A 25,930-nucleotide genomic window follows, 5' to 3' on the forward strand; every position below is an offset into this window, starting at 1 on the left:
GAAATAAATTTCACCATTTTTTCCATGATTTTTTAGCCATTTTAACCGTCGATTTAATGGATGAATTTTTCCCTTACTTTCCCGCCATTCTCAACCATCGATCTACCCAGAGTCCTAGACACAAAGACAACAGGGAGTAGTGGGAAGATATCGTAACTTTTACTTTGTTTTTTTTTTTTTCCTTTTTCTTTTATCTCTCAATAAAATGCGTGAATTCAAATATATATAATCAACCATGAATTAAAATTTTTAATTAACAACTGAAATTAAATGATGGACCTTAGATGAATGGCTAAGATTAATACCCACGTTTCTATATATATTTCTAGAAAATTTTTAAATTTTCAATGATGAGAAAAAGGGGGAAAAAATAAGCAAAATACTGTGAAAGATACTCTTCATAGTTAACATGTAGCAATGGACTATAGAGGTTTGTCAAATCTTCTTTACAGGAGGTGGAACCCACAATGGTAATAAAACATTATTTTGAAGTATTATTAAAAATAAAATAATTAATTGATTGATTTGTTTATTCAAAAGACCTCAACCAAAATCTTCTTCTTTGTCAAAGCTTAAATAAAGACACATAACCATTTCTTTTTGTCAAACCTCTCTCTCTCTCTCTCTCTCTCTTTCTTTCTCTGATCTCTCACTACATCTATCTATCTATCTTTCTGTCTCTACTTCCCAGTTCCCATGGCGGAAGAGCTGCGAGATTTCTACTACCACCAACCCTTCCAAGATGACCGCCACGGCGGCGGCTTCCTCTACTCCGCCGCCCAAGCTTCATCCATGGCGGATTCTTCTCTGCTTCATCATCATCATAACCTTGATCCCACAAGTCCCTATATGAGTTTCACCGACTACTTACAAGGATCCAGTGACTTCGAAGCGTCTGCCGGCGTCGGATTCTCCTCTTCGCCGCCGTTAGACGAGCGGAGGCCGGTGAATGTGACAACGACCGTTGGCGGCGGTAGTACTGAAACTCCGGTAGTCATGACTCCTAACTCCTCCATTTCTTCCTCCTCCACTGAGGCCGGCGGCGGCGACAACGATGATTCAAAGCACAAGAGAGAGAAGCTGGCGAAGGAGACCGAAGGAGAAGACGACGGCGAAGATAATAATAGCTCCAAGAAAGAGTATGTTCAGTTCAATCTCCGATCCAATTCTTCTTTTCACCATTTTTTTTTTTGTAGTTTCAGACAATCAGACGGTCCGATCGATTAGATTGAGATTAAAACTTAGTTTTAATTTGTTGTTTCTAATGATATATAGGAATAAGGGGAAGAAGAAGGGAGAGAAGAAGCAGCGACAACCGCGATTCGCCTTCATGACAAAGAGTGAAGTTGATCATCTTGAAGATGGATATAGATGGAGAAAATATGGCCAAAAAGCTGTCAAGAATAGTCCTTATCCAAGGTATATTTGTTACTTTCTTTAATTTCATTTGTACATTACCATTACCATACAAAAACCCTAGCTAGCAAGTAACATCATCAAGTCCAAACAACTGCCTTTTCCGGCCAGGATGCAAGGCAGATTTACCCATACACACTCTCAGATAGTAGCTTTAGATCGATTTTCCTATCATTCAAAAACAACTCTAACCTTATGTAGAACAATTGTTTAATTTTGAATCTGAATTCCCTTTTGTCTCAAACTCAAGTTCTTGCTGTAACATAAACCCTTAAAATACAAGATCTTCAGAACACAAGATTTTTACATACAGTGCTTTAATTAGTGTTTAATGAACATACCTGGTTCCATGATTTTCCTGTGTTAATTGCACACTCAACTTGTGTTCTAGCTTTTAGTTTGAGTGTATGAAACTAGATGATCTATATCTATTTTGATTTTTATATAGTTTGGCTATATTCTAGTCAATATGTGTTCAATTTTCCACATTCCTTGCATTGTTTACTGTCCCCTTTTATGGTAGCTAGATCAGTGTTTTGGGCTATATATTAGGTTGCTTGTTTGATTAAAAGAGTAACTTTATTTATTTTTTGTGTGTGAATGCAGAAGCTATTATAGGTGCACAAGTCAAAAATGCCCAGTGAAGAAACGCGTGGAGAGGTCATACCAAGACCCCTCCGTCGTGATCACCACCTACGAAGGCCAACACGACCACCACATCCCCACCAATCTCCGGGGAAGCCTCGCCGGAATGTTGCCGCCTTCCATGCTAGCCACCTCCTCGCTGCTCGGTGGCCCGCCCCCACAGGGCGCCACCCTTCCTCCCGAGCTTTTAATGGCCCAGATCAATCCACTTGCCCACCATTTCTACGGCGGCCATAACGCCGCCTCCATGATGTTTCAGCCCCACCAAAATAATCTAACGCAAATGCAACAACTCCACCCTGACTTTGGCTTGCTTCAAGATATGGTTCCCTCCATGATTTTCAAGCAAGAGCCATGAGAGAGAGTTGATGATGATGATTAACCTTTATCCATTGATCATAAACTTCTTTTATTATTTTTTTTCACCTCTTTTTTTTTTTAAATATAGTTTTAATGTAATTCTCCTAGCTAGTTTAATTTTAGGTGTTTTGATTTTATGGAATATATATACAGATGTACTATATATACATGACATGATGTATGCACTATATATATTACTTAGTACATTAATCATATATAGTATGGTGTACTTTACTTTATGTATAACTTTTATGTAACATTAATTTATATTACCGGACTAATTTACAATTACATGCATTTATTTAAGATGTAATATCAAATTGAAATTTTATGTATATGTCAAATTATACTTGACTAAGTCTTAGTCGGGCGCCAATAATATATTTTTCTTAACTTCCCATGAGCATAAACTTTGGATGTACGTACTGATCAAACACTCAAAGGTCAGAACCATTAATTTATGAATTTAGAATCAAAAATCTTTGCTAATGACCTTGTGGTCAAAGTGACATGCAGTGATTTTTCCAAAATGAAAGGTCATGGGATTGAACTTGAATGCATACAATTTACGTACCTTCCCTCTGATGTCTTTACCGATAAAACCCTATTTTAGGCGCAATGATATTTTCGTCTCTTCAATTTTTTTTCCCAATGAGTTAATTCCAGCGAAGGTCTCTTGTCTTTAGTGACATTTCCAAATTTAATCGTAGACTAACGTTTTTATCATTTAGCACCCAAGACTATTATATTTTGGACATTTTTTTTTGTCCTTCTGATGATTTTTTTAGGTGAAACCCTACTTTAAGAAAACGTACGTACTTTCAAAAGTCAAAGAAGATGGTTTTTTTTTTTTTTAATATCTACATCTATAGTAGATGATTCATAGCATCATCATGACCTAAAACAATAGCGGTCAGACTGAAGCTGATCGGGTGGCGACATCTTGAGCTTTCCAACTGCGTTGCAAAATGATTCCCCCTCTCTCGGAGGTCCTCATGTACTCGGTATCGCTATTGACGAAGGACGATTTGGAGCCGAGTTGAAGGAGATGAAGACAAGAGCTGGGCGAAAGAGATGGTACAATCCACGGCTGAAGATTAGAGACGAAAAAAATTGGCATAGAAAACAAGGAAAAGAATCGAAGAAACTAAAATGTCCTTGTCTAAAATAGGGTTAGTTTCACTTGAAAAAGTTATCGGATAGACCAACAGTCCTGGCAGCCTCGGGAAGTAGCGAATCGATTTTAAGGAAAGTGTCTGTTACAAACAACTTGGATCTTTTCTTGTTTTCGTTGGGTTTATAACCACATGTTTGAAAACACTCTTCTCGTTATTTATATATTTTTGGCTATGTACCAAACGCGGGTTGGAATTAATTTTTTCTAAAATTAAATTCCATTATATATATATATATATATATATATATATATATATATATATATATATATATATATATATATAATAAGTTTATTTTAAAAATAAAATAATAACAATTTTATTGTTATTGTTGTTGTTACTTATTGCTATTTTTTATGTGGTTTTTATTTAGTATTTTAACTATTATTTTTGTTTTTATTAAATAATAATAATTTAATATAAAAAATGTGAATTTGAATAAATATTAAATAAACATAAAAAAAAATCACAATAATTAACAACTATTAATGGTAAATTAGACTTTTAAAAAGAAGATGCAATTAACTGATACCAAAAAGTTACTCCAAGAGTCCAAGTAGCATTTATTTTCAAATTACTGGTATCAATGAGTTAAGCCAAAAAATGATTTGCCAAATATTCATTTTAGCTTGTCAAATAAACTAAAAGTTGATTGATAAGTTGTTTACGAAACACTCTTGGTATATAAGTTTGAAACTCTAATTAAAGCTTTAACTGGATTAGAAAACTGAAAATATGTTAGTATAATTAGTTACAATGGCAATTTGTACATTGCGTTTACTTTATTGTACATTTATTTATTTTTTATTTTTTTCAAATTTTAGCCTTCTTCTTTTTCTTCCAGTTGAATAGCACTGTTAAATGTAGTAGTTTCATGGTTACTCTTTTTTTCTTTTTCTTTTTCCTTTTTTTTTTTGGTTGGGCAGACCTAAAAATCCTTATTGATTTTACATTTTTATTCCTAATTTATTAATTAGTTCTATTAATACTTATTGCTTTATAATTTACTATTTTTTCTTATTAAATATTTATTTAATCGCTCAATATTTGTGATACGTCACTAATTTTTTTTTTTTTTGAATACTACTGATTCTATTACAATGCAGTATCTGTTCATAACTATTTTCTCAACCTATTGAAGAACAAAGAGTTAATATTGCATTCACTAGTTTTAATTTATTAGATATTAGACTTACATAATAATAATAAGAGACTAAAGGTCATAAACCATATTGGAAGCATGTTTAATTTATATATAAACAAGCAATCTATCTATCTATCTATCTTTAATAAATTGAAAAACCCCTTCATGAAATTTTATGAAAATTTACAGAATCATGTGAGTTTGAAGGACAAAATGGGGAGGTTGATGACATGCATAATAATTTTTTAGGCTATTTATTCCAAAGAAGGTTCTAAAGTTGAATTAAGGCATCGCACGTGCTATGACCCAGAAATTGTTTTTTGAACATTTGATGTACGTGGTGGAAGCTCCTTTACTCGCATGTGATGCCAATGACTTTCTGCAATTGATTGGACACACACAAAATAAAAAAGTATAAAAAGATTGATAAACCATACATAATAGCTCAAAGCTAAGGGGATAACTGGATAAGCCTGTGTGTCTGTCGCTTAACAACTATAATTACAATTGCTGATATATAAATATACACTCAAAATTGCAAACTCAGATTGTGTAACACAATAAATGTATCACACAGTTACATATCCATAATTGCACTGTTAGTTGTTACGCAATGCACTTTAAGCTTAAAATATTTATCAAAATACTATTACATTTAAAAAAAAAAAATCTACAGCTCTGTGATCAACGCAGATCGACGGTAACATTTAATCCGCATTACTTTATATGTGTGTGTATTTCAACAACTGACACACCTTAAATACACAAACCACGTACACTTAAAAGGAAAATCACACATCTTAAGAAGAAAAATTACGCACCTAAAGATTTAGACCGACATGAGCACAAAAATCACGCACGCTAAGTATAAAAATAACGTAACTTAAATTTGACTTAGATGCAAATAGACCAAATTGCCACCGTGTTTTTTTAGTCATTGTTGATCCTAAACGCTTAGTTAAACAAAATCAATGGCTCTCATTTAATCACAAAAGTGACACAACTGCGCAGGAGTCACCCGCACAGCGCACGCGAACCTATATATATATATATATATATATATATATATATATTATAGTACTTTTAGTGTAGTTTAATAGTACTTTTAGTGTAGTAATAGTACTTTTAGTGTAGTTTCTAAAAATATAAATTTTGTGTATTAATACTAAATTTAATATTATGAAAAATTAAATTAAAAATAATTTCAGTTAAGCCTCGTTAACCAAACCAGCTACATAAAATGAGACGGATGGAGTATATGTGCGTGTGTTTGTGTGTGTTGGATCAAATGAGAACAAGTTCTTAGGTTAAAACTAAGAACTTTACTATGCAATCTAGAATACTAAATTTTACACTTCTAAAAAGTTTTCAGGTTTGCATATTTAGTTATCACAAAATGCACATTTAGTATTAAGAAATTCTACTTGCAAAAATACGAAAGTGCATTGCACTTAAAGCTTGGATTTTAAAGTTTATGATTGAGTTTTTGGTTTTGTTTGGTTTAGGGGTTCACTTTTTTACTGTTTAGGGTTTAGCATTTACGATCTAGATTTAAAATATATCATTTTTATTGATTTTTTTAAAAGTTATCAAAGAATGCATATTTAGTTGTCACAGAATACATAATATAGTATTCTAAAACGCATTGCGAAGTTAATAATAATTACGAAAATGCTATTGTATTTTATTTTAAATCTAATTTGATTCGTTCGATTTTTACAAATGTAAAGTTAAGATTGGTTCTTAGTTTTTTCTGGAGAGTGTGTTCTCATGGAATGGTAAGCCCATAATATATGCAATCACAGTTGTGTGGACTACGATTCAAAAACACATAAAGTATACTATTTTAACTCATAAAATATATTATTCTAACACATGAAGTACATTATTCTAATTCATAAAATACATTATATTACTCCATAAATTTCATTATTCTAATACATAAAGTACATTATATATTATTCTAACTAATAAAATACATTATTCTAACACATAAAGTACATTATACATTATTCTAACTAATAAAATACATTATTCTAACACATAAAGTACATTATTCTAACTCATAAAATACATTATTTCACTCCAAAAATTCATTATTCTAAAAACATATATAAAGTACATTATTTTAACTCATAAAATACATTATCCTATTTCAGAATGTTCATAATTCTAACACATATAAAGTACATTATTCTAACTCATAAAATATATTATCTTACCCCAAAATATTCATTATTATATATTCTAACACAGACGTGGAACCAAAAAAAAAAAAAAGTTAACATCAAAATGGTGTCATTTTGGACCATATTTCACACAATAATTTGCCTATATATATATGGATATGTTGAAGAACATTTGTAAAGAGGTCTGTGTCTTGGGCAGGGCTGATTAATTAAGAAGAGGTTTGTCTTCACACTAAAAAAAAAGTGTGGCGTGTGAAAGCAGTTGAGTTTTGGTGGAAAAGCAAGGTCCAACGTTTCGGCCCTCACAACGTCGTAGTACAAATCCCTTTCTCATTTGACTCAGCTTGCACTCCGTTTCACAATTTCTATCTTTCAATTTCACACACACACATATATATACATAATAAAATATTTTGGTTGACTTGGTCTAAGCAATAAACATACATACACACATATGTACATATAGCACCCACCCTCATATATCATCAATGTTTAGGGATTTGAATGTCAACTTGGCATATTCATAATTCATTAGTAAATTGATCAATAATCTAATTCTATTATTGTGAGGTTCTTGAGCACAATAAAATAGATTATATAACTCAAAGGGTGGTTCAAGTGGCAATGAGTTTCTTTATAAGAACGATTTTTGAGATAATTTGGGTCGCATTTTTGAGATAATCTTGTACGACAGACTTGACCGAGTAAGTATTGGCAATAATTAAACTCGTTACTTTTTAATACAAGAATCATGCATGCTCCTCCTACACGGCCTCCCATTTCCAAACTTTTTTTATTTTGTGATAAAAAAAAACGTGCAGTCACTACTTGAAACTGTGTACTAGGTAAATTTCACTTTTATGTAATAGTGCGCAAATAAAAAAAAAACCATGACAAAATTCTAATGTTGTCCCCACAAGTGGTTAGGTGTTTGATAATTTCAAGCAAAGATTTAAACACAATCCATTTCCTTTTCCCGTAAGTATTACTCAACTAATAACAATAATAATGTCGGTTTCTTCATTTAATTTGTACCCACCCGATCATACCTGGAAGTGAATTAGGGAATTTAATTCCCATGCATGTACTATATATACGTTTCTTTGATGGCTCCTCATGATAATGATCTTCAATGTAATTATGTAAAGTACAACTACTAAAGGGTGTTGTACTGCATTGTACAAATAGACACTTGCACATTATGGGATTATATCTTGAGTAGAGCTATCAAAATGAGCCGGCGAGGCAGGACGGTCCAAAAAAGCTCGCTCTTTGACGGGCCTAGGTTTTGCAGGCCCGGCCCGCCTCGCAACCTTTTATTTTTATTTTACTTGTTCTTAAGTTGTTAGTTTGTTGCTTTGTTAAGTTTTACCTCTATAAAAATAATTAAAATAACACACACTTATTATTTTCAAAAAAATAAATAAATGAGAAGTTTGGGCTAGCTTTGTTGGACTATGCGTCTTGGGCTTGATTAGTTGGGCCGAATCCAATATCAATCACTACCCAATTTGTGTTGAGTTTGAGAAAATAAAAATCATCACCTACTATATATATCATACATCAATCAATGGGCAACTAATCCTTAGGGTCCCCCTCTTGTTTGTATCAAAAAAAAAAAAAAAAAAAAATATATATATATATATATATATATATATATATATATGGGAACATTGAGAATGCCCCATCCTTGGTACAGAGGCCCATAACATTAACTTAAATTTTACTTAATCAATGGTCCAATATTAAATGCCTTCTTATGCTAAACATCTGAAAAGCAACAGATTCAAAGCCTAAACAGTAAACACAGTATTTTTGATACGCCTAGGAGCCCACACAAAACATCTAAACATTCTAATGCTTAAATGTTGTACAGAGAGAATAACTCATCCCACAATTTATTTACTGCCCAATTGGGATTAGCATAAACATAAACATCAGGAATATATAGGTAATTCATAGTAGTAATTCATAGAGTACCCCATTACTCCAGTATATATAGTATAACACTATAACCTCGTTCATTCTATGATTCATTCATTGATCTCTGCAAAAATACAATAATAGAGAAATTAATGTCTCCCTTAAATCGAGAAAATCACAACCAGCCAATTATCTTCGAAACAACACCGAAAGTGTAGATCCACTTGTCGATGGATTGGATTGCACCGCAATCTTGTGGGACTCGCAATCTTTGTCCAATGTGAGATGTGTTATGTGTATAATGGTAAATGGTATATAAGTTCCCCTACCTTCCTAGTATGGAATCGAATCATACGTCTTGTAATTGCAAACGATATAAATCTCTTAACTTTTTTAAATTGATCAATTAATTGAATTTAAGACTCATTATGGTCCTTCTTTTTCTAGTTCGGGTACATCTAATTCTAATTTTTCAAAACCCCTATCCAAGAGTGGCTGAAAGAGATAAATTGCGAGTCACCGTGTTAGTCTTTAGATTACGCCCCCTTGCTTATATACTTTACGCTCAAGGGTTTTCATTACCTATGATCGGCCAAGGTCTTTTAATGACCCCCAAATTCCCAGTGAAATTCAAACTTGTATGAGCAATATCGGTCAAATCAATTGGCATGACAACTCTTTAAAAAAGAAATTCTAGCTGATCGAGACAGCGTTCCAGATTGTGCCGTGTCAGCATACGATAATCCAACGGCTACAAGAAAATAACATCAACCTGCGAGTCTGCAAGACATACTTGTTGGGTTTTTTTGATGGATTGAACAAACTCAGAATGCAACCATCTTTCCCTCATTCCCACTTCTTCTCTTCCCTGAAACGATTGGAGAAAAGATTGAAACTTGACACTCCAACAGACCTTCCCCCTCCACAAAATCAACAAAACTGCGTACTTGAATCTTCCACCGAGTCCCTAGGCACCCCATTATACCTCAACTCCTTACCCCACCCGCCCACCACTTCCTCAGACCTCCAAGAAAGTGAAGTTCCTCAAGAATTCCTCTCAAATTCCCCTGATTTCGCCCAAACCCTAACAGAAAATCCCCCTCAAGAACCAATGGGGAAAGTTGAAGAGGATGATGATGATATAAATCTGCTGATGCAGCTCTTGGGCTTGTCAGGGTGTGAGGGTGGTGGGTCCCAAAGGGGTGGGCAGAAACTGGGGTGTGATGATGGGTTTTATGGAGGGGTTGTTGGGGTGAAGGGGGTAAAGAGTGGGGAGGAATTGGAGAGGTTGGATGGGTGGATTAAGCATTTCTTGAATGGTGAGAAAGAGAGAAGAGAGCCCTTGAGGTTGGCTCATTTGCTTCTGGGCAAAGCTGCATTTCTGGATTCTATGGATAGTGGTGATGGTTTTGGAGGCCTTGAGTTCCCTTCCACCATTGATGAGTTCTTGCAGAATGATCCACCTGCTGATGATGAGGTTTAATCTTTGCTTCCTAATTGGTTAAGCCCTTGGAACCCTTTTGCTATTGCTCTTATGTTGTTTTCACATTTAAAGATGAAGTTTTATAATTGTCTCATTTTGTTTTGTGTGTTCTCTTTGAGAATATGTTGGGAATTTATAATTGCTTGTGTATTGCTTTTTTCCAGTGTTATTGTTATACAATCAGTTCTACTCTCTAGTGAATGACAATATGCTAATTCTGATTAAGGAATTCCATTCATTGGGTGTCATGAATTGGCGGACTCACCACCGATTAAAAATGAAATTTGATTAATAATCAAATCAATCAGGTGATGCCATGTCAGGAGGGAAAGAGTGTAGGGAAAATAAACAAGGGGTATATAGCATTACTCTTCTGTTAATTACACACATTTAATGTGAAGTGCATTTCATACTTGAGATAAGAACTCGAGAAGATGATAGTAATGTAGCAGTAGCTCCCTAGTAAAAAAAAATGATTGATCTTTTACATCTTAATATCTTGTTGAGCCTGAGAGCTCTTACAAGTAGGTTTAAACTGAGGTCATCGAATTACAAGTTGGCAGGTTTAGTACTTGACTTGATCTAATAGTCACTTTTTTCTGTTCAAAATAATAAAAATACAAATATTTTGGCTCCTGATTGGAGCGATTACCTTAGGATAAAATTGTGTCCAGGACATTTAGTGAAGGCTGAAAATTTTGTTCATGTTGATGATCTAAGAGACTTTTTTAGCACTTCAATAAGAGATGAAAGTTAAGATTTGGGAGTAGAATCTGGATAAGCTAAGTGATCAAGAAATGTAAAGACTTTACCTGGTGCAATGTATCCAATTGTTCCGTTTGATGAAGATATACACACCCATTCTGCAAATTTTCCAGCCTGAGCTATTCCAAACTGAATTAGATGAGCATTCACTTTCCATCTAGAAGACATTAATAGGCACTATGGGGGAAATTATAACTCAGAAAGCAGGCATGATAACCCGCTTGTTACAAAATACAAATACTTGCTGGAACTTGATTCTGTGAACTTATTTCAATATTTCCCGACAAGTCTAGATGTGTTCATTTCTCTCTAGCTTTTATGCAACATAGTAACTTTTGCATTGTTATAAATTAATATGGGTAAATCAGTCAATTCATAGGGAAGGCCCTTGTAATTCTTGAATGTGGACTGTGGAGTGAATATTTTATACTTTAGTAACCCTCAGTGGTGGTTAGTGTAATTAGTGCTAAAATGAGTGAACATTTATTTCCAAAAAACTTTGTATTACAATTCTGAGAAATAGTCATTTCTGTGTTGTTTTCTTAACAAAGATCAATACTGCTTTCTCAACTCTAAATCTCTAATATAACATTTTAGCTGCCTTTTATGAAATTAGAAAAACTTTAATGTTTGCCTTTTTTTTTTTTTTTCAGTTGTTGTTTGAAGATAGTCTAGCTGTCTAGGCATTCATATCGCATGCACTAACTACATCTGCAGAAATAAAAATCATGAAAGAGTGATAATCTGTAATAACAAACGAGGAGTCTCTCTATATCTTTATTATTCTATATACCAAACACCAAACACAAATTACATATTATTACAAAATTATTTCCCACTTATGCTACAATATAATTACTCACATTTTACGAGCACTCTATTTACTTCAATTATTTAGAACTCTGCTTAGGATTTTGGCATAGGGAACTGATGGAACCGAATATTATGAGATGTTGGGCTTGGTAAATGCATTGATCCAAGAGGGCGTAACGGGTTTGAAGAGGATGAGTTGGACTAGGTTTGTGGATTGAAGTGGGCCTGGTGGTGATGGGTCGGGGCATGGGGCCCAATAGGCTGAGAAGGCTTGCCCGATGCTAGTAAGGGTGGTCGAAGAGTAGCTATTTGAGTACGTGATTGGTAGGGAGAGGCTTGGACCGACCGAGTTGTAGTTGTAATATATGTCTGAATTATAGTCCGAGTGTAATATAGTTAGCTAAGAGTTAGGAGTTTAGTTAATAGTTTAGTACAATTGGGGGTTAGATGGGCGGTTCCTTCCCCTACTTGGGACCCTATCTCCATGGTGTAACGCACAATAACATCTCATTCTCAAGGCATTAATAGCTTTCTTTGCAATCTAGTCCTTTACTTTGAGCTAGTTCTCGATTTAGCCTTAACCCGAGAAAATCTACTTCCACCAAGAACAATCTATCTAAGAACAAAACCCCATTGCTAGAATAAGGAATAATGATCCAACCATACGATATAACGCCCATCAATTATACTGCTGGCTTAAGAAATTGTACTTTTAGTGTTTCTCTCTTTATCATCGCCCTTTTGACATGTGTGAAGTATTTCTAAACATTCAACAGGTGTGCATAAAGTTGTAAAACGTTCATGTATATCATCTCTCTTAGTCTCTCCCTTTATTCCAACGGTAGGCTACTAAAATCTCTCACTTCACCGATTAACTTTACATCCATGGCTAAGTCATCTACTTCCGTTTCCATTATCATCCTGNAAAAAAAAAAAAAAAAAAAAATATATATATATATATATATATATATATATATATATGGGAACATTGAGAATGCCCCATCCTTGGTACAGAGGCCCATAACATTAACTTAAATTTTACTTAATCAATGGTCCAATATTAAATGCCTTCTTATGCTAAACATCTGAAAAGCAACAGATTCAAAGCCTAAACAGTAAACACAGTATTTTTGATACGCCTAGGAGCCCACACAAAACATCTAAACATTCTAATGCTTAAATGTTGTACAGAGAGAATAACTCATCCCACAATTTATTTACTGCCCAATTGGGATTAGCATAAACATAAACATCAGGAATATATAGGTAATTCATAGTAGTAATTCATAGAGTACCCCATTACTCCAGTATATATAGTATAACACTATAACCTCGTTCATTCTATGATTCATTCATTGATCTCTGCAAAAATACAATAATAGAGAAATTAATGTCTCCCTTAAATCGAGAAAATCACAACCAGCCAATTATCTTCGAAACAACACCGAAAGTGTAGATCCACTTGTCGATGGATTGGATTGCACCGCAATCTTGTGGGACTCGCAATCTTTGTCCAATGTGAGATGTGTTATGTGTATAATGGTAAATGGTATATAAGTTCCCCTACCTTCCTAGTATGGAATCGAATCATACGTCTTGTAATTGCAAACGATATAAATCTCTTAACTTTTTTAAATTGATCAATTAATTGAATTTAAGACTCATTATGGTCCTTCTTTTTCTAGTTCGGGTACATCTAATTCTAATTTTTCAAAACCCCTATCCAAGAGTGGCTGAAAGAGATAAATTGCGAGTCACCGTGTTAGTCTTTAGATTACGCCCCCTTGCTTATATACTTTACGCTCAAGGGTTTTCATTACCTATGATCGGCCAAGGTCTTTTAATGACCCCCAAATTCCCAGTGAAATTCAAACTTGTATGAGCAATATCGGTCAAATCAATTGGCATGACAACTCTTTAAAAAAGAAATTCTAGCTGATCGAGACAGCGTTCCAGATTGTGCCGTGTCAGCATACGATAATCCAACGGCTACAAGAAAATAACATCAACCTGCGAGTCTGCAAGACATACTTGTTGGGTTTTTTTGATGGATTGAACAAACTCAGAATGCAACCATCTTTCCCTCATTCCCACTTCTTCTCTTCCCTGAAACGATTGGAGAAAAGATTGAAACTTGACACTCCAACAGACCTTCCCCCTCCACAAAATCAACAAAACTGCGTACTTGAATCTTCCACCGAGTCCCTAGGCACCCCATTATACCTCAACTCCTTACCCCACCCGCCCACCACTTCCTCAGACCTCCAAGAAAGTGAAGTTCCTCAAGAATTCCTCTCAAATTCCCCTGATTTCGCCCAAACCCTAACAGAAAATCCCCCTCAAGAACCAATGGGGAAAGTTGAAGAGGATGATGATGATATAAATCTGCTGATGCAGCTCTTGGGCTTGTCAGGGTGTGAGGGTGGTGGGTCCCAAAGGGGTGGGCAGAAACTGGGGTGTGATGATGGGTTTTATGGAGGGGTTGTTGGGGTGAAGGGGGTAAAGAGTGGGGAGGAATTGGAGAGGTTGGATGGGTGGATTAAGCATTTCTTGAATGGTGAGAAAGAGAGAAGAGAGCCCTTGAGGTTGGCTCATTTGCTTCTGGGCAAAGCTGCATTTCTGGATTCTATGGATAGTGGTGATGGTTTTGGAGGCCTTGAGTTCCCTTCCACCATTGATGAGTTCTTGCAGAATGATCCACCTGCTGATGATGAGGTTTAATCTTTGCTTCCTAATTGGTTAAGCCCTTGGAACCCTTTTGCTATTGCTCTTATGTTGTTTTCACATTTAAAGATGAAGTTTTATAATTGTCTCATTTTGTTTTGTGTGTTCTCTTTGAGAATATGTTGGGAATTTATAATTGCTTGTGTATTGCTTTTTTCCAGTGTTATTGTTATACAATCAGTTCTACTCTCTAGTGAATGACAATATGCTAATTCTGATTAAGGAATTCCATTCATTGGGTGTCATGAATTGGCGGACTCACCACCGATTAAAAATGAAATTTGATTAATAATCAAATCAATCAGGTGATGCCATGTCAGGAGGGAAAGAGTGTAGGGAAAATAAACAAGGGGTATATAGCATTACTCTTCTGTTAATTACACACATTTAATGTGAAGTGCATTTCATACTTGAGATAAGAACTCGAGAAGATGATAGTAATGTAGCAGTAGCTCCCTAGTAAAAAAAAATGATTGATCTTTTACATCTTAATATCTTGTTGAGCCTGAGAGCTCTTACAAGTAGGTTTAAACTGAGGTCATCGAATTACAAGTTGGCAGGTTTAGTACTTGACTTGATCTAATAGTCACTTTTTTCTGTTCAAAATAATAAAAATACAAATATTTTGGCTCCTGATTGGAGCGATTACCTTAGGATAAAATTGTGTCCAGGACATTTAGTGAAGGCTGAAAATTTTGTTCATGTTGATGATCTAAGAGACTTTTTTAGCACTTCAATAAGAGATGAAAGTTAAGATTTGGGAGTAGAATCTGGATAAGCTAAGTGATCAAGAAATGTAAAGACTTTACCTGGTGCAATGTATCCAATTGTTCCGTTTGATGAAGATATACACACCCATTCTGCAAATTTTCCAGCCTGAGCTATTCCAAACTGAATTAGATGAGCATTCACTTTCCATCTAGAAGACATTAATAGGCACTATGGGGGAAATTATAACTCAGAAAGCAGGCATGATAACCCGCTTGTTACAAAATACAAATACTTGCTGGAACTTGATTCTGTGAACTTATTTCAATATTTCCCGACAAGTCTAGATGTGTTCATTTCTCTCTAGCTTTTATGCAACATAGTAACTTTTGCATTGTTATAAATTAATATGGGTAAATCAGTCAATTCATAGGGAAGGCCCTTGTAATTCTTGAATGTGGACTGTGGAGTGAATATTTTATACTTTAGTAACCCTCAGTGGTGGTTAGTGTAATTAGTGCTAAAATGAGTGAACATTTATTTCCAAAAAACTTTGTATTACAATTCTGAGAAATAGTCATTTCTGTGTTGTTTTCTTAACAAAGATCAATACTGCTTTCTCAACTCTAAATCTCTAATATAACATTTTAGCTGCCTTTTATGAAATTAGAAAAACTTTAATGTTTGCCTTTTTTTTTTTTTTTCAGTTGTTGTTTGAAGATAGTCTAGCTGTCTAGGCATTCATATCGCATGCACTAACTACATCTGCAGAAATAAAAATCATGAAAGAGTGATAATCTGTAATAACAAACGAGGAGTCTCTCTATATCTTTATTATTCTATATACCAAACACCAAACACAAATTACATATTATTACAAAATTATTTCCCACTTATGCTACAATATAATTACTCACATTTTACGAGCACTCTATTTACTTCAATTATTTAGAACTCTGCTTAGGATTTTGGCATAGGGAACTGATGGAACCGAATATTATGAGATGTTGGGCTTGGTAAATGCATTGATCCAAGAGGGCGTAACGGGTTTGAAGAGGATGAGTTGGACTAGGTTTGTGGATTGAAGTGGGCCTGGTGGTGATGGGTCGGGGCATGGGGCCCAATAGGCTGAGAAGGCTTGCCCGATGCTAGTAAGGGTGGTCGAAGAGTAGCTATTTGAGTACGTGATTGGTAGGGAGAGGCTTGGACCGACCGAGTTGTAGTTGTAATATATGTCTGAATTATAGTCCGAGTGTAATATAGTTAGCTAAGAGTTAGGAGTTTAGTTAATAGTTTAGTACAATTGGGGGTTAGATGGGCGGTTCCTTCCCCTACTTGGGACCCTATCTCCATGGTGTAACGCACAATAACATCTCATTCTCAAGGCATTAATAGCTTTCTTTGCAATCTAGTCCTTTACTTTGAGCTAGTTCTCGATTTAGCCTTAACCCGAGAAAATCTACTTCCACCAAGAACAATCTATCTAAGAACAAAACCCCATTGCTAGAATAAGGAATAATGATCCAACCATACGATATAACGCCCATCAATTATACTGCTGGCTTAAGAAATTGTACTTTTAGTGTTTCTCTCTTTATCATCGCCCTTTTGACATGTGTGAAGTATTTCTAAACATTCAACAGGTGTGCATAAAGTTGTAAAACGTTCATGTATATCATCTCTCTTAGTCTCTCCCTTTATTCCAACGGTAGGCTACTAAAATCTCTCACTTCACCGATTAACTTTACATCCATGGCTAAGTCATCTACTTCCGTTTCCATTATCATCCTGTTTCTTCTCCTTCATTTCTCAACTTCAGGTACCTCTTATTGTTCTATACTCTTTTTTATTTTTTTGTCTGCACTTTTCATGTAATTTTCATATATTTATCTTTGTTAAATTACATATAATTAGTATCTTATTTTGGCCTTAGTATTTTCATGAGTGTATATATATGACTTTTTTCCTTTCCTTTATCGTCCTCGAAATGGTAGAATTTGGGTACGGCATAAAAGGAGACTTGATCTAAGGATCTGTGGAGTCAATTCTTTCCCATTTTTTATTGCAACTTTACTTTCAAGGATTTATTTTTTTATTTATTTTTTATGGTTTCTAGAACTGTCAGCCAAGTATTTTCTTGCAGCCAATCTTCGATCTGATCTTTTCACTCAAATACACTAACTTCATCCATTTTAAAAATTGTGAACCCACAGAATCAGTATTTAGAGTTTGATTATCAAAGTTCTTTTGTTAATTATGTGCTAATGCTCTATCACTTTGAACATTTAATAATGTTCTCTCTCCTTATCCCTGATCCTTTTGGAACGGTTTTTGTCTGTTTCGCCACCTTTTTCTTTGAGTTTATTATCTGCTTTCTCACATTTTTCGTTTTTCAGGTAATATGATGAGGCTTGCAAATGCACAGGCACCTGGACAGGTAAGTTGAGAAAATTCTGCGACGTTATTATTTAGAATATTAATGAAAAACAAATACATCAAACTGAAATTTCGTTCACAATGAACTCACAGGGTTCTTGGTGCCTTCCAAGGCCTTCTGCTAGTTACCGGGAACTGATGGATAACATGAACTATGCTTGTAACGTAGTGAACTGCACAGCGATCCGACGAGGTGGCCCTTGCTTCCACCCGAACAGTCTCATAAACCACGCTTCTTTCGTGATGAATCTCTACTATCAGAAAGCGGGGAGGAACTTCTGGAACTGTGATTTCAAGAACACTGCTGTTATCGTCGTGACTGATCCAAGTAAAGAAAACCTTAAGTGCTTATATTTCATTTATGTTTTTTTTTGGTTATTTACTCGCCTTGAAGTTAAAGTTGGTTTTCTTTTTCCTCTGTAATTCTGCAGGCTATGGCAATTGCAAATATGATTGCACCCAGTAGGTGTAAGAAGCGAGATTTGCTTTTTAAGCTCGAATATCTGATTGTTATCTTATTTCCCTTTCGTCGGTACTTTACTTGTTTGTCCGAATAATATGTGAAAGTTTACCTTGTAAGGATTAATATTTGCTGCAAGAAATAATTGCATTGAAGAATGTTGTTTGCATTGTTGACCTACCCACACCAATATTCTGCACTTTCCAGATCTTGACTGTTGGAAACTTTATATTTGCATGATCTTCTTGGTGACCAGTAAAAAAGATATGAAGATATGGAAATGCCCTTTTTTTCTTTTACCTCCTTTCATAGAGATCATGGACTAAAAAACCATGTGCTTTTTCAACATAACTGGAGGAATCTGTTAGTCCATAATTGAGGGTATTAAGGATGGCCCTTCGAGGCAACCCCAGCCAAGCTGGTTAGGCTGTTTGCTTGTAATCACAAGGTTCCAAGTGCGACTCTCAATGGGAGCGGTGTATTGTCTTTCTTGGTTTGAACCGGTCAGCTATGGGTTTACGGTTTACCTCCTTGTGGTCCTTTGTCGACTAGGGTCACAAGGCGAGGTTTACCCCGTGCACACACTCGGGTAATGACAAAAAAAAAAAAAAACAACAACAATCTCATGTTTGTTTTTAGTTGTTAGAAGTACTAAAACAATATTATCATATTGATGTCTGGTTTGAAGAGCTTATTGTGTGACCAATAAAATCTGTCAAAATCATGTTTGCTACATGAAACATGGGACCCACCACCCTGGTCTTGTGATTTACATTGTTAAGTTGTTTGAACTTCAAGAAGAATTGAAAGATAAAGAAATTGAAAATCTTGATTCTTGATGTTGAACTGCTAGGAGATTTTGTTTTACATTTGATAAGCTGCTCATTCTCAGTCCATAGTTTGAGGGTTTGTTGCCCAAATTTTGGAGTTGACATCTGATCTCTGGATGTGTTTTGGAGTGAAGAGAGATCTCGGGGAGCCTGAGCCTTCCCTTTTGTTTTTGTTTCCATTTTTTTGTCCTTGCTCTCTAATGGAGAGGAAGACTTCTAGTTTCTTGCTAATCTTGTACTTGGAAGAGTTTTTAAGTTGTGGAAGTCCTTAGGGGTGGGGTAGAGAGAAGGCAGATCTAGACTTGGGCAGTGGCTTATGGTGAAGGAGAAGTTGTTTGGTGGTTCTCGGCATCGGTGGTGGAGTTTAATGGTGGTTGACATTGTTAGAGGTGGTGGCGGCGATAGTAGTCATAACATCGGTAGAGGGTGATGGTGGTAGTGGTGACATTGGTGTTAGTAGAGGTTAACGATGGTTATGGTGGTAACGTGACGATGTTAGTTGAAGGTTGATGTTGCAATGGTGGTACTTATCTATTTGTTGGAAGGCTACATATTGGCTAGAAGAATGAAGGTGGCGTGGGGGGAATTTTTCTGTAGATCCATGAATAAAAGATATATTTTTAATATAATAAAGATACATTATTTATGTACCGGATATACATTGGGAGGTGCTAGCCATTTGGATCAAGTTGGAAGGAAGCTGAGTTTCTTTGCTCTATTTTGATGGGCTTTTGGGTTATAAGCTTTAATTGGCTTGTGTGTTTTGAGTTCACTTTATTTTTATAGGCTTATTTGTTGTATTTTGTATTTCCTCATTTCATGTGCCTGATCCCGTTTACGAGACTTGATTCAAGTTGTTTACAATTTAATTTTTCATAATATTTTGTTTGGTATTAGTATATACAATTTTTTAAAATTATAAGGAAACATAAAAGAAAATAAGTGCAGTGATTTAACTAGGTAATAGTAAACATGACAAATAAAATAGGTCGATTGAGCAATAATAAAGCTTCCATAATTTTGACGAAAGACTTTTGGAATAATGTTCAAATATATCAACGAACTACACATGAAAATGCAATTGGACTATCCAATTAAAAAAAATTGCAATTGGATTCTTGAACACTTCAAAATTATGTAATTGGCAGAAGGGTCAAATAGGCCTATGTACTACAACTGATTGTTCATCCAGCACCATGAACTACAATATGGTCCATCTAAACCCTCAAACTTATTATTTTGGAGCAAACAAACCCTCAAATCAATTTGTGACCTGTAATTGCAGGTATTACAGGTCATCTAGAGTTCCGGTGAACTTCCGGCGAACATCCAACCAAATTCCGGCAACTATAGACACAATATCAACGACCGGTGATCGTTGATTGTTGCTGTGCCGGTCGCCTACCAAAGATGGCTAGTCGCCTTCTCTGGCCGTGTAAAAGGCGACCAACTTGGTCGCCATCTCCGGCAGAGGAGAAGGCCAAGGTGACCAACTGGTCGCCATCTCCAATTGTCGGAGATGGCAACCAGCCTTCTTCGGCAGAATGCGACCCGCGACAACGCTAGTCAACGGTTGCCGGTCGTTGATATTATGACTTTAGTTGCCGGAATTTGGTCAGATGTTCGTCGGAGTTGGTCGGAACTCTAGATGACTTGTAATACCTGCAATTACAGGTCACAAATTGGTTTGAGGGTTTACTTGCTCCAAAATAATAAGTTTGAAGGTCTAGATGGACCATAATCCATGGTGCTGGATGAACAATCAGTTGTAGTATATAGGCCTATTTGACCCTTCTGCCTATGTAATTAAACTAAAATTAACATGTTCCTTGGGTTATTGATGATGTGTTGATCATTTTATTAAAAATATTATTTTAAATTTATTTTAATAATTTTAAATAAAATTAAAATTAAAATTAAATAAAACACCCTTGCCTTCGGCAGACGAAATTTTTTAAAATTTTATTTTATTTAAAATTATTAAAATAAATTAAAAATGATATTTTAAAAAAAAATGATCAACACGTCTGCGGTAACCCGATGAACATGTCAATTTTAGTTTAATTGCATAATTTTAGAATGTTCAAGCACCTTATTGTAATTTTTTTGCGTTGAATAATACAATTGTATTTTCACATGCAATTCAGTTGCTTATTTGAGCATTATTTTTATTTTTTATATTATTTTTTTTTAAAAAAAATATAGTAATGCTGTAATTCTTAAAAAGTAAAAAGAATAATGTATATGGCAAATCCTTGGTTGCTTTCCCGTTGTGAAATTCCATGGTTCGTCTCATTGACCAACGTCGGAATAGTCGAACTTGGGATTTGACCAAACTCATTATTCAACCACCCTTCAAACATGACATGGCCAATGCCATGTCATTATTTTATTTTTTATTTTTTTCATTATATGTAAAATAAAAATTTGTATTGTGATATTACTTTTACTCCTAGCTTTTACTTTCTCTCTCAAAATTTAGATGTTGATATTTTTATTAGGACCCACAAGATAAAGATAACTTATTATTATTTGACACACCAAAGAGTAAAAAAGTAAAAGAATAAAGATAAAGAGTCTATGTAGTGAAATTGTTGTTACAGCTCACGTCTTTCATTTTGATACAAGACAAATTTACTAATATCTCAATTCATGATTTATCTAACCAAATGTCAAAGTTGTTTATTAATTATATTATTAAAAATTTATAGTGTGTGAGTTATAAATATGATAAATAACAATATAACTCACTTTTAAAAGCAAGAGAGCGTTGCCGGACAGATATATATAACCTTATCTCATATTTTCTTCAATGCTACCCAACCAATAGGCCATGATATCGAATAATTCACACATAATAGATGTCCTATCATGAATTGTTGTTGACAGCTAATGGCGTGGATGCGTTTATTGGTATCTTTGGTGATGATTTTTGACAAAATTTGATGCCTTCTATGGTGCTGCTGGCCAGATTTGCTTCTAAAAAATAGGTTATAATGTAACACTACAAGAAAAATAGCGATTCACAATGAAAAAATTATGTCACAAAAATTTAAAATTTCGTCACGAATAGCATTTTGAGATAGAATTTTGCATTTTTGAGATGAAATTCATCCCCTAGTCTCTAGACTTGTCGTATTTCAGTTCACGACAGAAATAATCTGTCGCGAGCGGTGCCGATGGAAAACAGCAATGGAATTTTTCGTCGCAAGTCCATCGTAGTTTTGGCAGCGAAAATGTTTCCTTCCGTCGCCATTGCATGATAAAATATTTCGTCGCAAAACTCATATTTCGTCGCATATTTCTGTTGTGAAATATAACGACGGAAATCTTTATTGTCGCGATTCTTGTCGCTAACCTTTCCGTTGCAAATTTTTTATTTTGTCATTAAAAAAAAAACAACGGAACAAATTGTCATTGTCATTTCGTTGTTAACCTTTCCGTTGCAATATTCGTATTCCGTCACAAAATTCCATCGTAAATAACAAACTTCTGTCGCAATTCCATTGCTAGATATTCCGTCACAAAACTTCATTGAAAAAAAATAACGGAAGTAATTACAGTCGTGATTCAGTCGCGTTTTAGGCGACAAAAATCTTTCAGTCACCAATTTCATCGCTATAATGATAATGTATATTCCATTGCAAAATCATATTTCGTCGCGATTCTACTAAATATTTTTTTAAATTTTGGTAATTATTATGTTTTATTAAAATTCTAATTTTTGTATTTAAAATGTTGATATGCAATTATAATTATAAACAAAAGCACTATTAAAACTAAAATACAATATAATTTATGTCTAAACAACAATATAATAATCCATACAAAAATTCAATATCAAATGTAATCCCATTGTGATGAGGGTGATGATGAAGTGTAATCTCTCTCGAGCTTCAAATATTTGTTGCATAAGAAGCATAGAAGCCTTCAAATTCACAATCTCATCCTGCATCTTTACTGAATTAGCATTGTTTGATGACTGCGGGCTGAGGTTGATGTTGTATTGTCTGAAGTGTTAGCATTTATTGAACCATGAATGAAGCTACCTAAGTTCATAGACTTTTTTTTTTTATTTTTTTATCATGCCCGCCAACTGGATCATAGTACAATTGAGTGATTGACGCTCATCTACTTCCTTCCCATTTTGTGTTAATACCTCCCGTTGCAATGCAACTTGATTGCTCCTACAAAAATTAAAAAAATTAGTACAATTTTTTTTATCTAAATTCATATATATTCAAGGAAAATCAAGATAAATAAACTTACATTTATTTGTTTGTCTTTCTCAACTATAAATATATGTTTGGCCATCATGCATATTGTTTGGTATGTGTATGCTCTTCCTAAAATTTATATTTAACAAACAAAAACAAAATAAAATAAAATTTATGACAAATAAGACTATAATATAATTCAAAGATATTGTATTGTATAAGGTAGAATTAACCCTAAACAAAGATAAAAAAAATTAAATTGTTATGAAGCGCCGAATATATTAGGATGGACTATGTATTCTAGGCACACTAAAATTCTTTCTCCCATATTATTGAGAATATATCATTTAACAACAAAGACTCTTTATATTCTTATAAATACATATATATCTTCCCGTACTTTAAATACAGTACAATGTATTGATCAATAATGAGATCGGATCATTCTCAAAATTATTGTTGTCATTGAATGGTTCCATGTATAGTTTTAAGAAAACACTTTAAAATCAATTTGAATTGAAGGAAAGTGTTACTGTATTAAATTGTTTCATGAAATTAGACTGAAAATTCCAAGGACAAATTCCCAACAAAAATTTGTTGATACTAAAATTGTAATAAGTGTCAAAGCTAGTAAACGTAACTATCATATATATCCTATGCAAACAAACACCCAAACTCCCAAAGGTTGAATTCCTTAATCCTTAAACTTGTCTAATCACACTATCATTTAGCAAACATTGCATGCACCGTCACAAATATAATGGTCCCATCATTATCCAACCATTTTTGAAACATTGTGGAGTCTGACATTAAAGTGCATGCCACAAAATTCCTCTTTTTTTTTTTTTTTTTTTAAGAATAAATTAAAGAGGCTAATTCATTACATCATAAGCTGAAATAGACATAGAAACAAATTTCCTAATAATGCTACAGAAAATTTGAATCGCAGACTGTTTTCCAAATTTGAAGATGAAATCGTTGGAAAGAATTAAAGCTTCTTTAATATCACTAATGATCTGGTCAAACCTAGTCAAGACTGATATGACCATTTTTTTTTTATCATTCCATGCTTATGAGAAGAACTCGCCAAGTAGTTTTCAGTTGCGCTGTTTCTTTAACTTTACAGGAACATATACAACAACATATTCTTCATTAATTGCCATTTGCAAAAAGAAAAGAGAAAAAAAGTTGGTTGCAAAACAGCAACTAAATATTCTCCCCAGCTGTATGTCTGCTGTTAGGTTGGATTGATACTATGCCCTTAGCTTTTATAAAGACGCACTACGTACGTGTTCCACGTACAATGCATGCATGCATGCATAAACTTTCAATTTCTTTATCTTTAATTCATTGGTGGATTAACTTTAACTACTATTGGATCAAGTTATACTAATGTGATCGAATATAATTCCACGTATATTTTGTTTTAATGTTTTAACATTTTTCTTTATTGATTAAAAAAAAGTTTGTTGTGGATAGCCATGGCCATTCAGACCGTTCTTTGGATGGCCATGGTTGTCCAAGGACAGCCACGACTGCTACAATAGAGATGAACAAGGATGATTTTGTCCTAATTGCAAATTGCACCACGTGTTCCCCAATGCATGCATGCATGCATGCATATATAGGCTTTCAATTTCTTTATCTTTAATTCCTTTGTGGATCAACTTTAAGTATTGGAATGTTGACATCAAATTCTGTAGTATTTTCATATTATAGATGGGATAAATCTTATTGTTTGTGTATTAACATTTCACTAGTAGACCTCTTTTTTGCTTATTTGTTATCTGTTGTTGCAAGTTATACTATGTGACTATTATGTGAACTTCATTATATTGTTTTAATACTTCTTTTTTTTTAGCTTTTTTATTGAATAAAATAAGGGCCATCCAAACCGTCCTTGCTGCCACAATAGAGATGAACAAGTATGCATCAAATTGTGGATAAGTTATACTGGTTTACTTTCTTATGATCATTTAACTGTTAAGGTCATAAGGTAGGGTTTACACCGTGCATACTCACGGAATGTGGTGCGAGTTTTCCTCATCACTAAAAAATAATGATGAAATTGTCTCAAAACCCCCGCACTACGATTGCTAATAAGGCTTGATCATGTTGTTTTGTCCACAACCTGTCACTCAGAAACTAACTAATTAAGCTAGTCGTACAGGCAAGTATTAATTATGCAGAATACTTCTTTANTTTTTTTTTTTTTTTTTTTAAGAATAAATTAAAGAGGCTAATTCATTACATCATAAGCTGAAATAGACATAGAAACAAATTTCCTAATAATGCTACAGAAAATTTGAATCGCAGACTGTTTTCCAAATTTGAAGATGAAATCGTTGGAAAGAATTAAAGCTTCTTTAATATCACTAATGATCTGGTCAAACCTAGTCAAGACTGATATGACCATTTTTTTTTTATCATTCCATGCTTATGAGAAGAACTCGCCAAGTAGTTTTCAGTTGCGCTGTTTCTTTAACTTTACAGGAACATATACAACAACATATTCTTCATTAATTGCCATTTGCAAAAAGAAAAGAGAAAAAAAGTTGGTTGCAAAACAGCAACTAAATATTCTCCCCAGCTGTATGTCTGCTGTTAGGTTGGATTGATACTATGCCCTTAGCTTTTATAAA

General features: G+C 34.2%; 3 protein-coding genes across 5 annotated transcripts; all 3 read left to right on the plus strand.

Annotated features, from left to right (window-relative positions):
• Window positions 1-604: 604 nt before the first annotated feature.
• LOC116018961 (WRKY transcription factor 71-like) lies at window positions 605-2,688 on the plus strand. Its single transcript, XM_031259018.1, has 3 exons — window positions 605-1,139; window positions 1,276-1,419; window positions 2,023-2,688. The coding sequence occupies exons 1-3, from the start codon at window positions 697-699 to the stop codon at window positions 2,417-2,419; spliced, it is 984 nt and encodes a 327-aa protein (XP_031114878.1). The 5' UTR covers window positions 605-696; the 3' UTR covers window positions 2,420-2,688.
• A 6,980-nt stretch (window positions 2,689-9,668) lies between these two features.
• On the plus strand, window positions 9,669-12,837 carry LOC116032547. Of its 2 annotated transcripts, none has more exons than XM_031275162.1 (2): window positions 9,669-10,329; window positions 12,759-12,837. In XM_031275162.1, the coding sequence occupies exons 1-2, from the start codon at window positions 9,682-9,684 to the stop codon at window positions 12,786-12,788; spliced, it is 678 nt and encodes a 225-aa protein (XP_031131022.1). In that variant the 5' UTR covers window positions 9,669-9,681; the 3' UTR covers window positions 12,789-12,837. The 2 variants fall into 2 exon arrangements, with proteins under 2 accessions (XP_031131022.1, XP_031131031.1); XM_031275171.1 differs by having other exon boundaries at window positions 12,690-12,829.
• Window positions 12,838-14,520: 1,683 nt separating this feature from the next.
• LOC116032557 (glucan endo-1,3-beta-D-glucosidase-like) lies at window positions 14,521-18,410 on the plus strand. Of its 2 annotated transcripts, XM_031275185.1 has the most exons (5): window positions 14,521-14,628; window positions 17,058-17,164; window positions 17,742-17,782; window positions 17,875-18,109; window positions 18,213-18,410. In XM_031275185.1, the coding sequence occupies exons 1-5, from the start codon at window positions 14,555-14,557 to the stop codon at window positions 18,245-18,247; spliced, it is 492 nt and encodes a 163-aa protein (XP_031131045.1). In that variant the 5' UTR covers window positions 14,521-14,554; the 3' UTR covers window positions 18,248-18,410. The 2 variants fall into 2 exon arrangements, with proteins under 2 accessions (XP_031131045.1, XP_031131053.1); XM_031275193.1 differs by lacking the exon at window positions 17,058-17,164 and having other exon boundaries at window positions 14,526-14,651.
• The last annotated feature ends 7,520 nt before the right edge of the window (window positions 18,411-25,930 follow it).

The sequence above is a fragment of the Ipomoea triloba genome, chromosome 1 (assembly GCF_003576645.1).
Source record: "Ipomoea triloba cultivar NCNSP0323 chromosome 1, ASM357664v1".
Taxonomy (NCBI): Eukaryota; Viridiplantae; Streptophyta; class Magnoliopsida; order Solanales; family Convolvulaceae; genus Ipomoea; species Ipomoea triloba.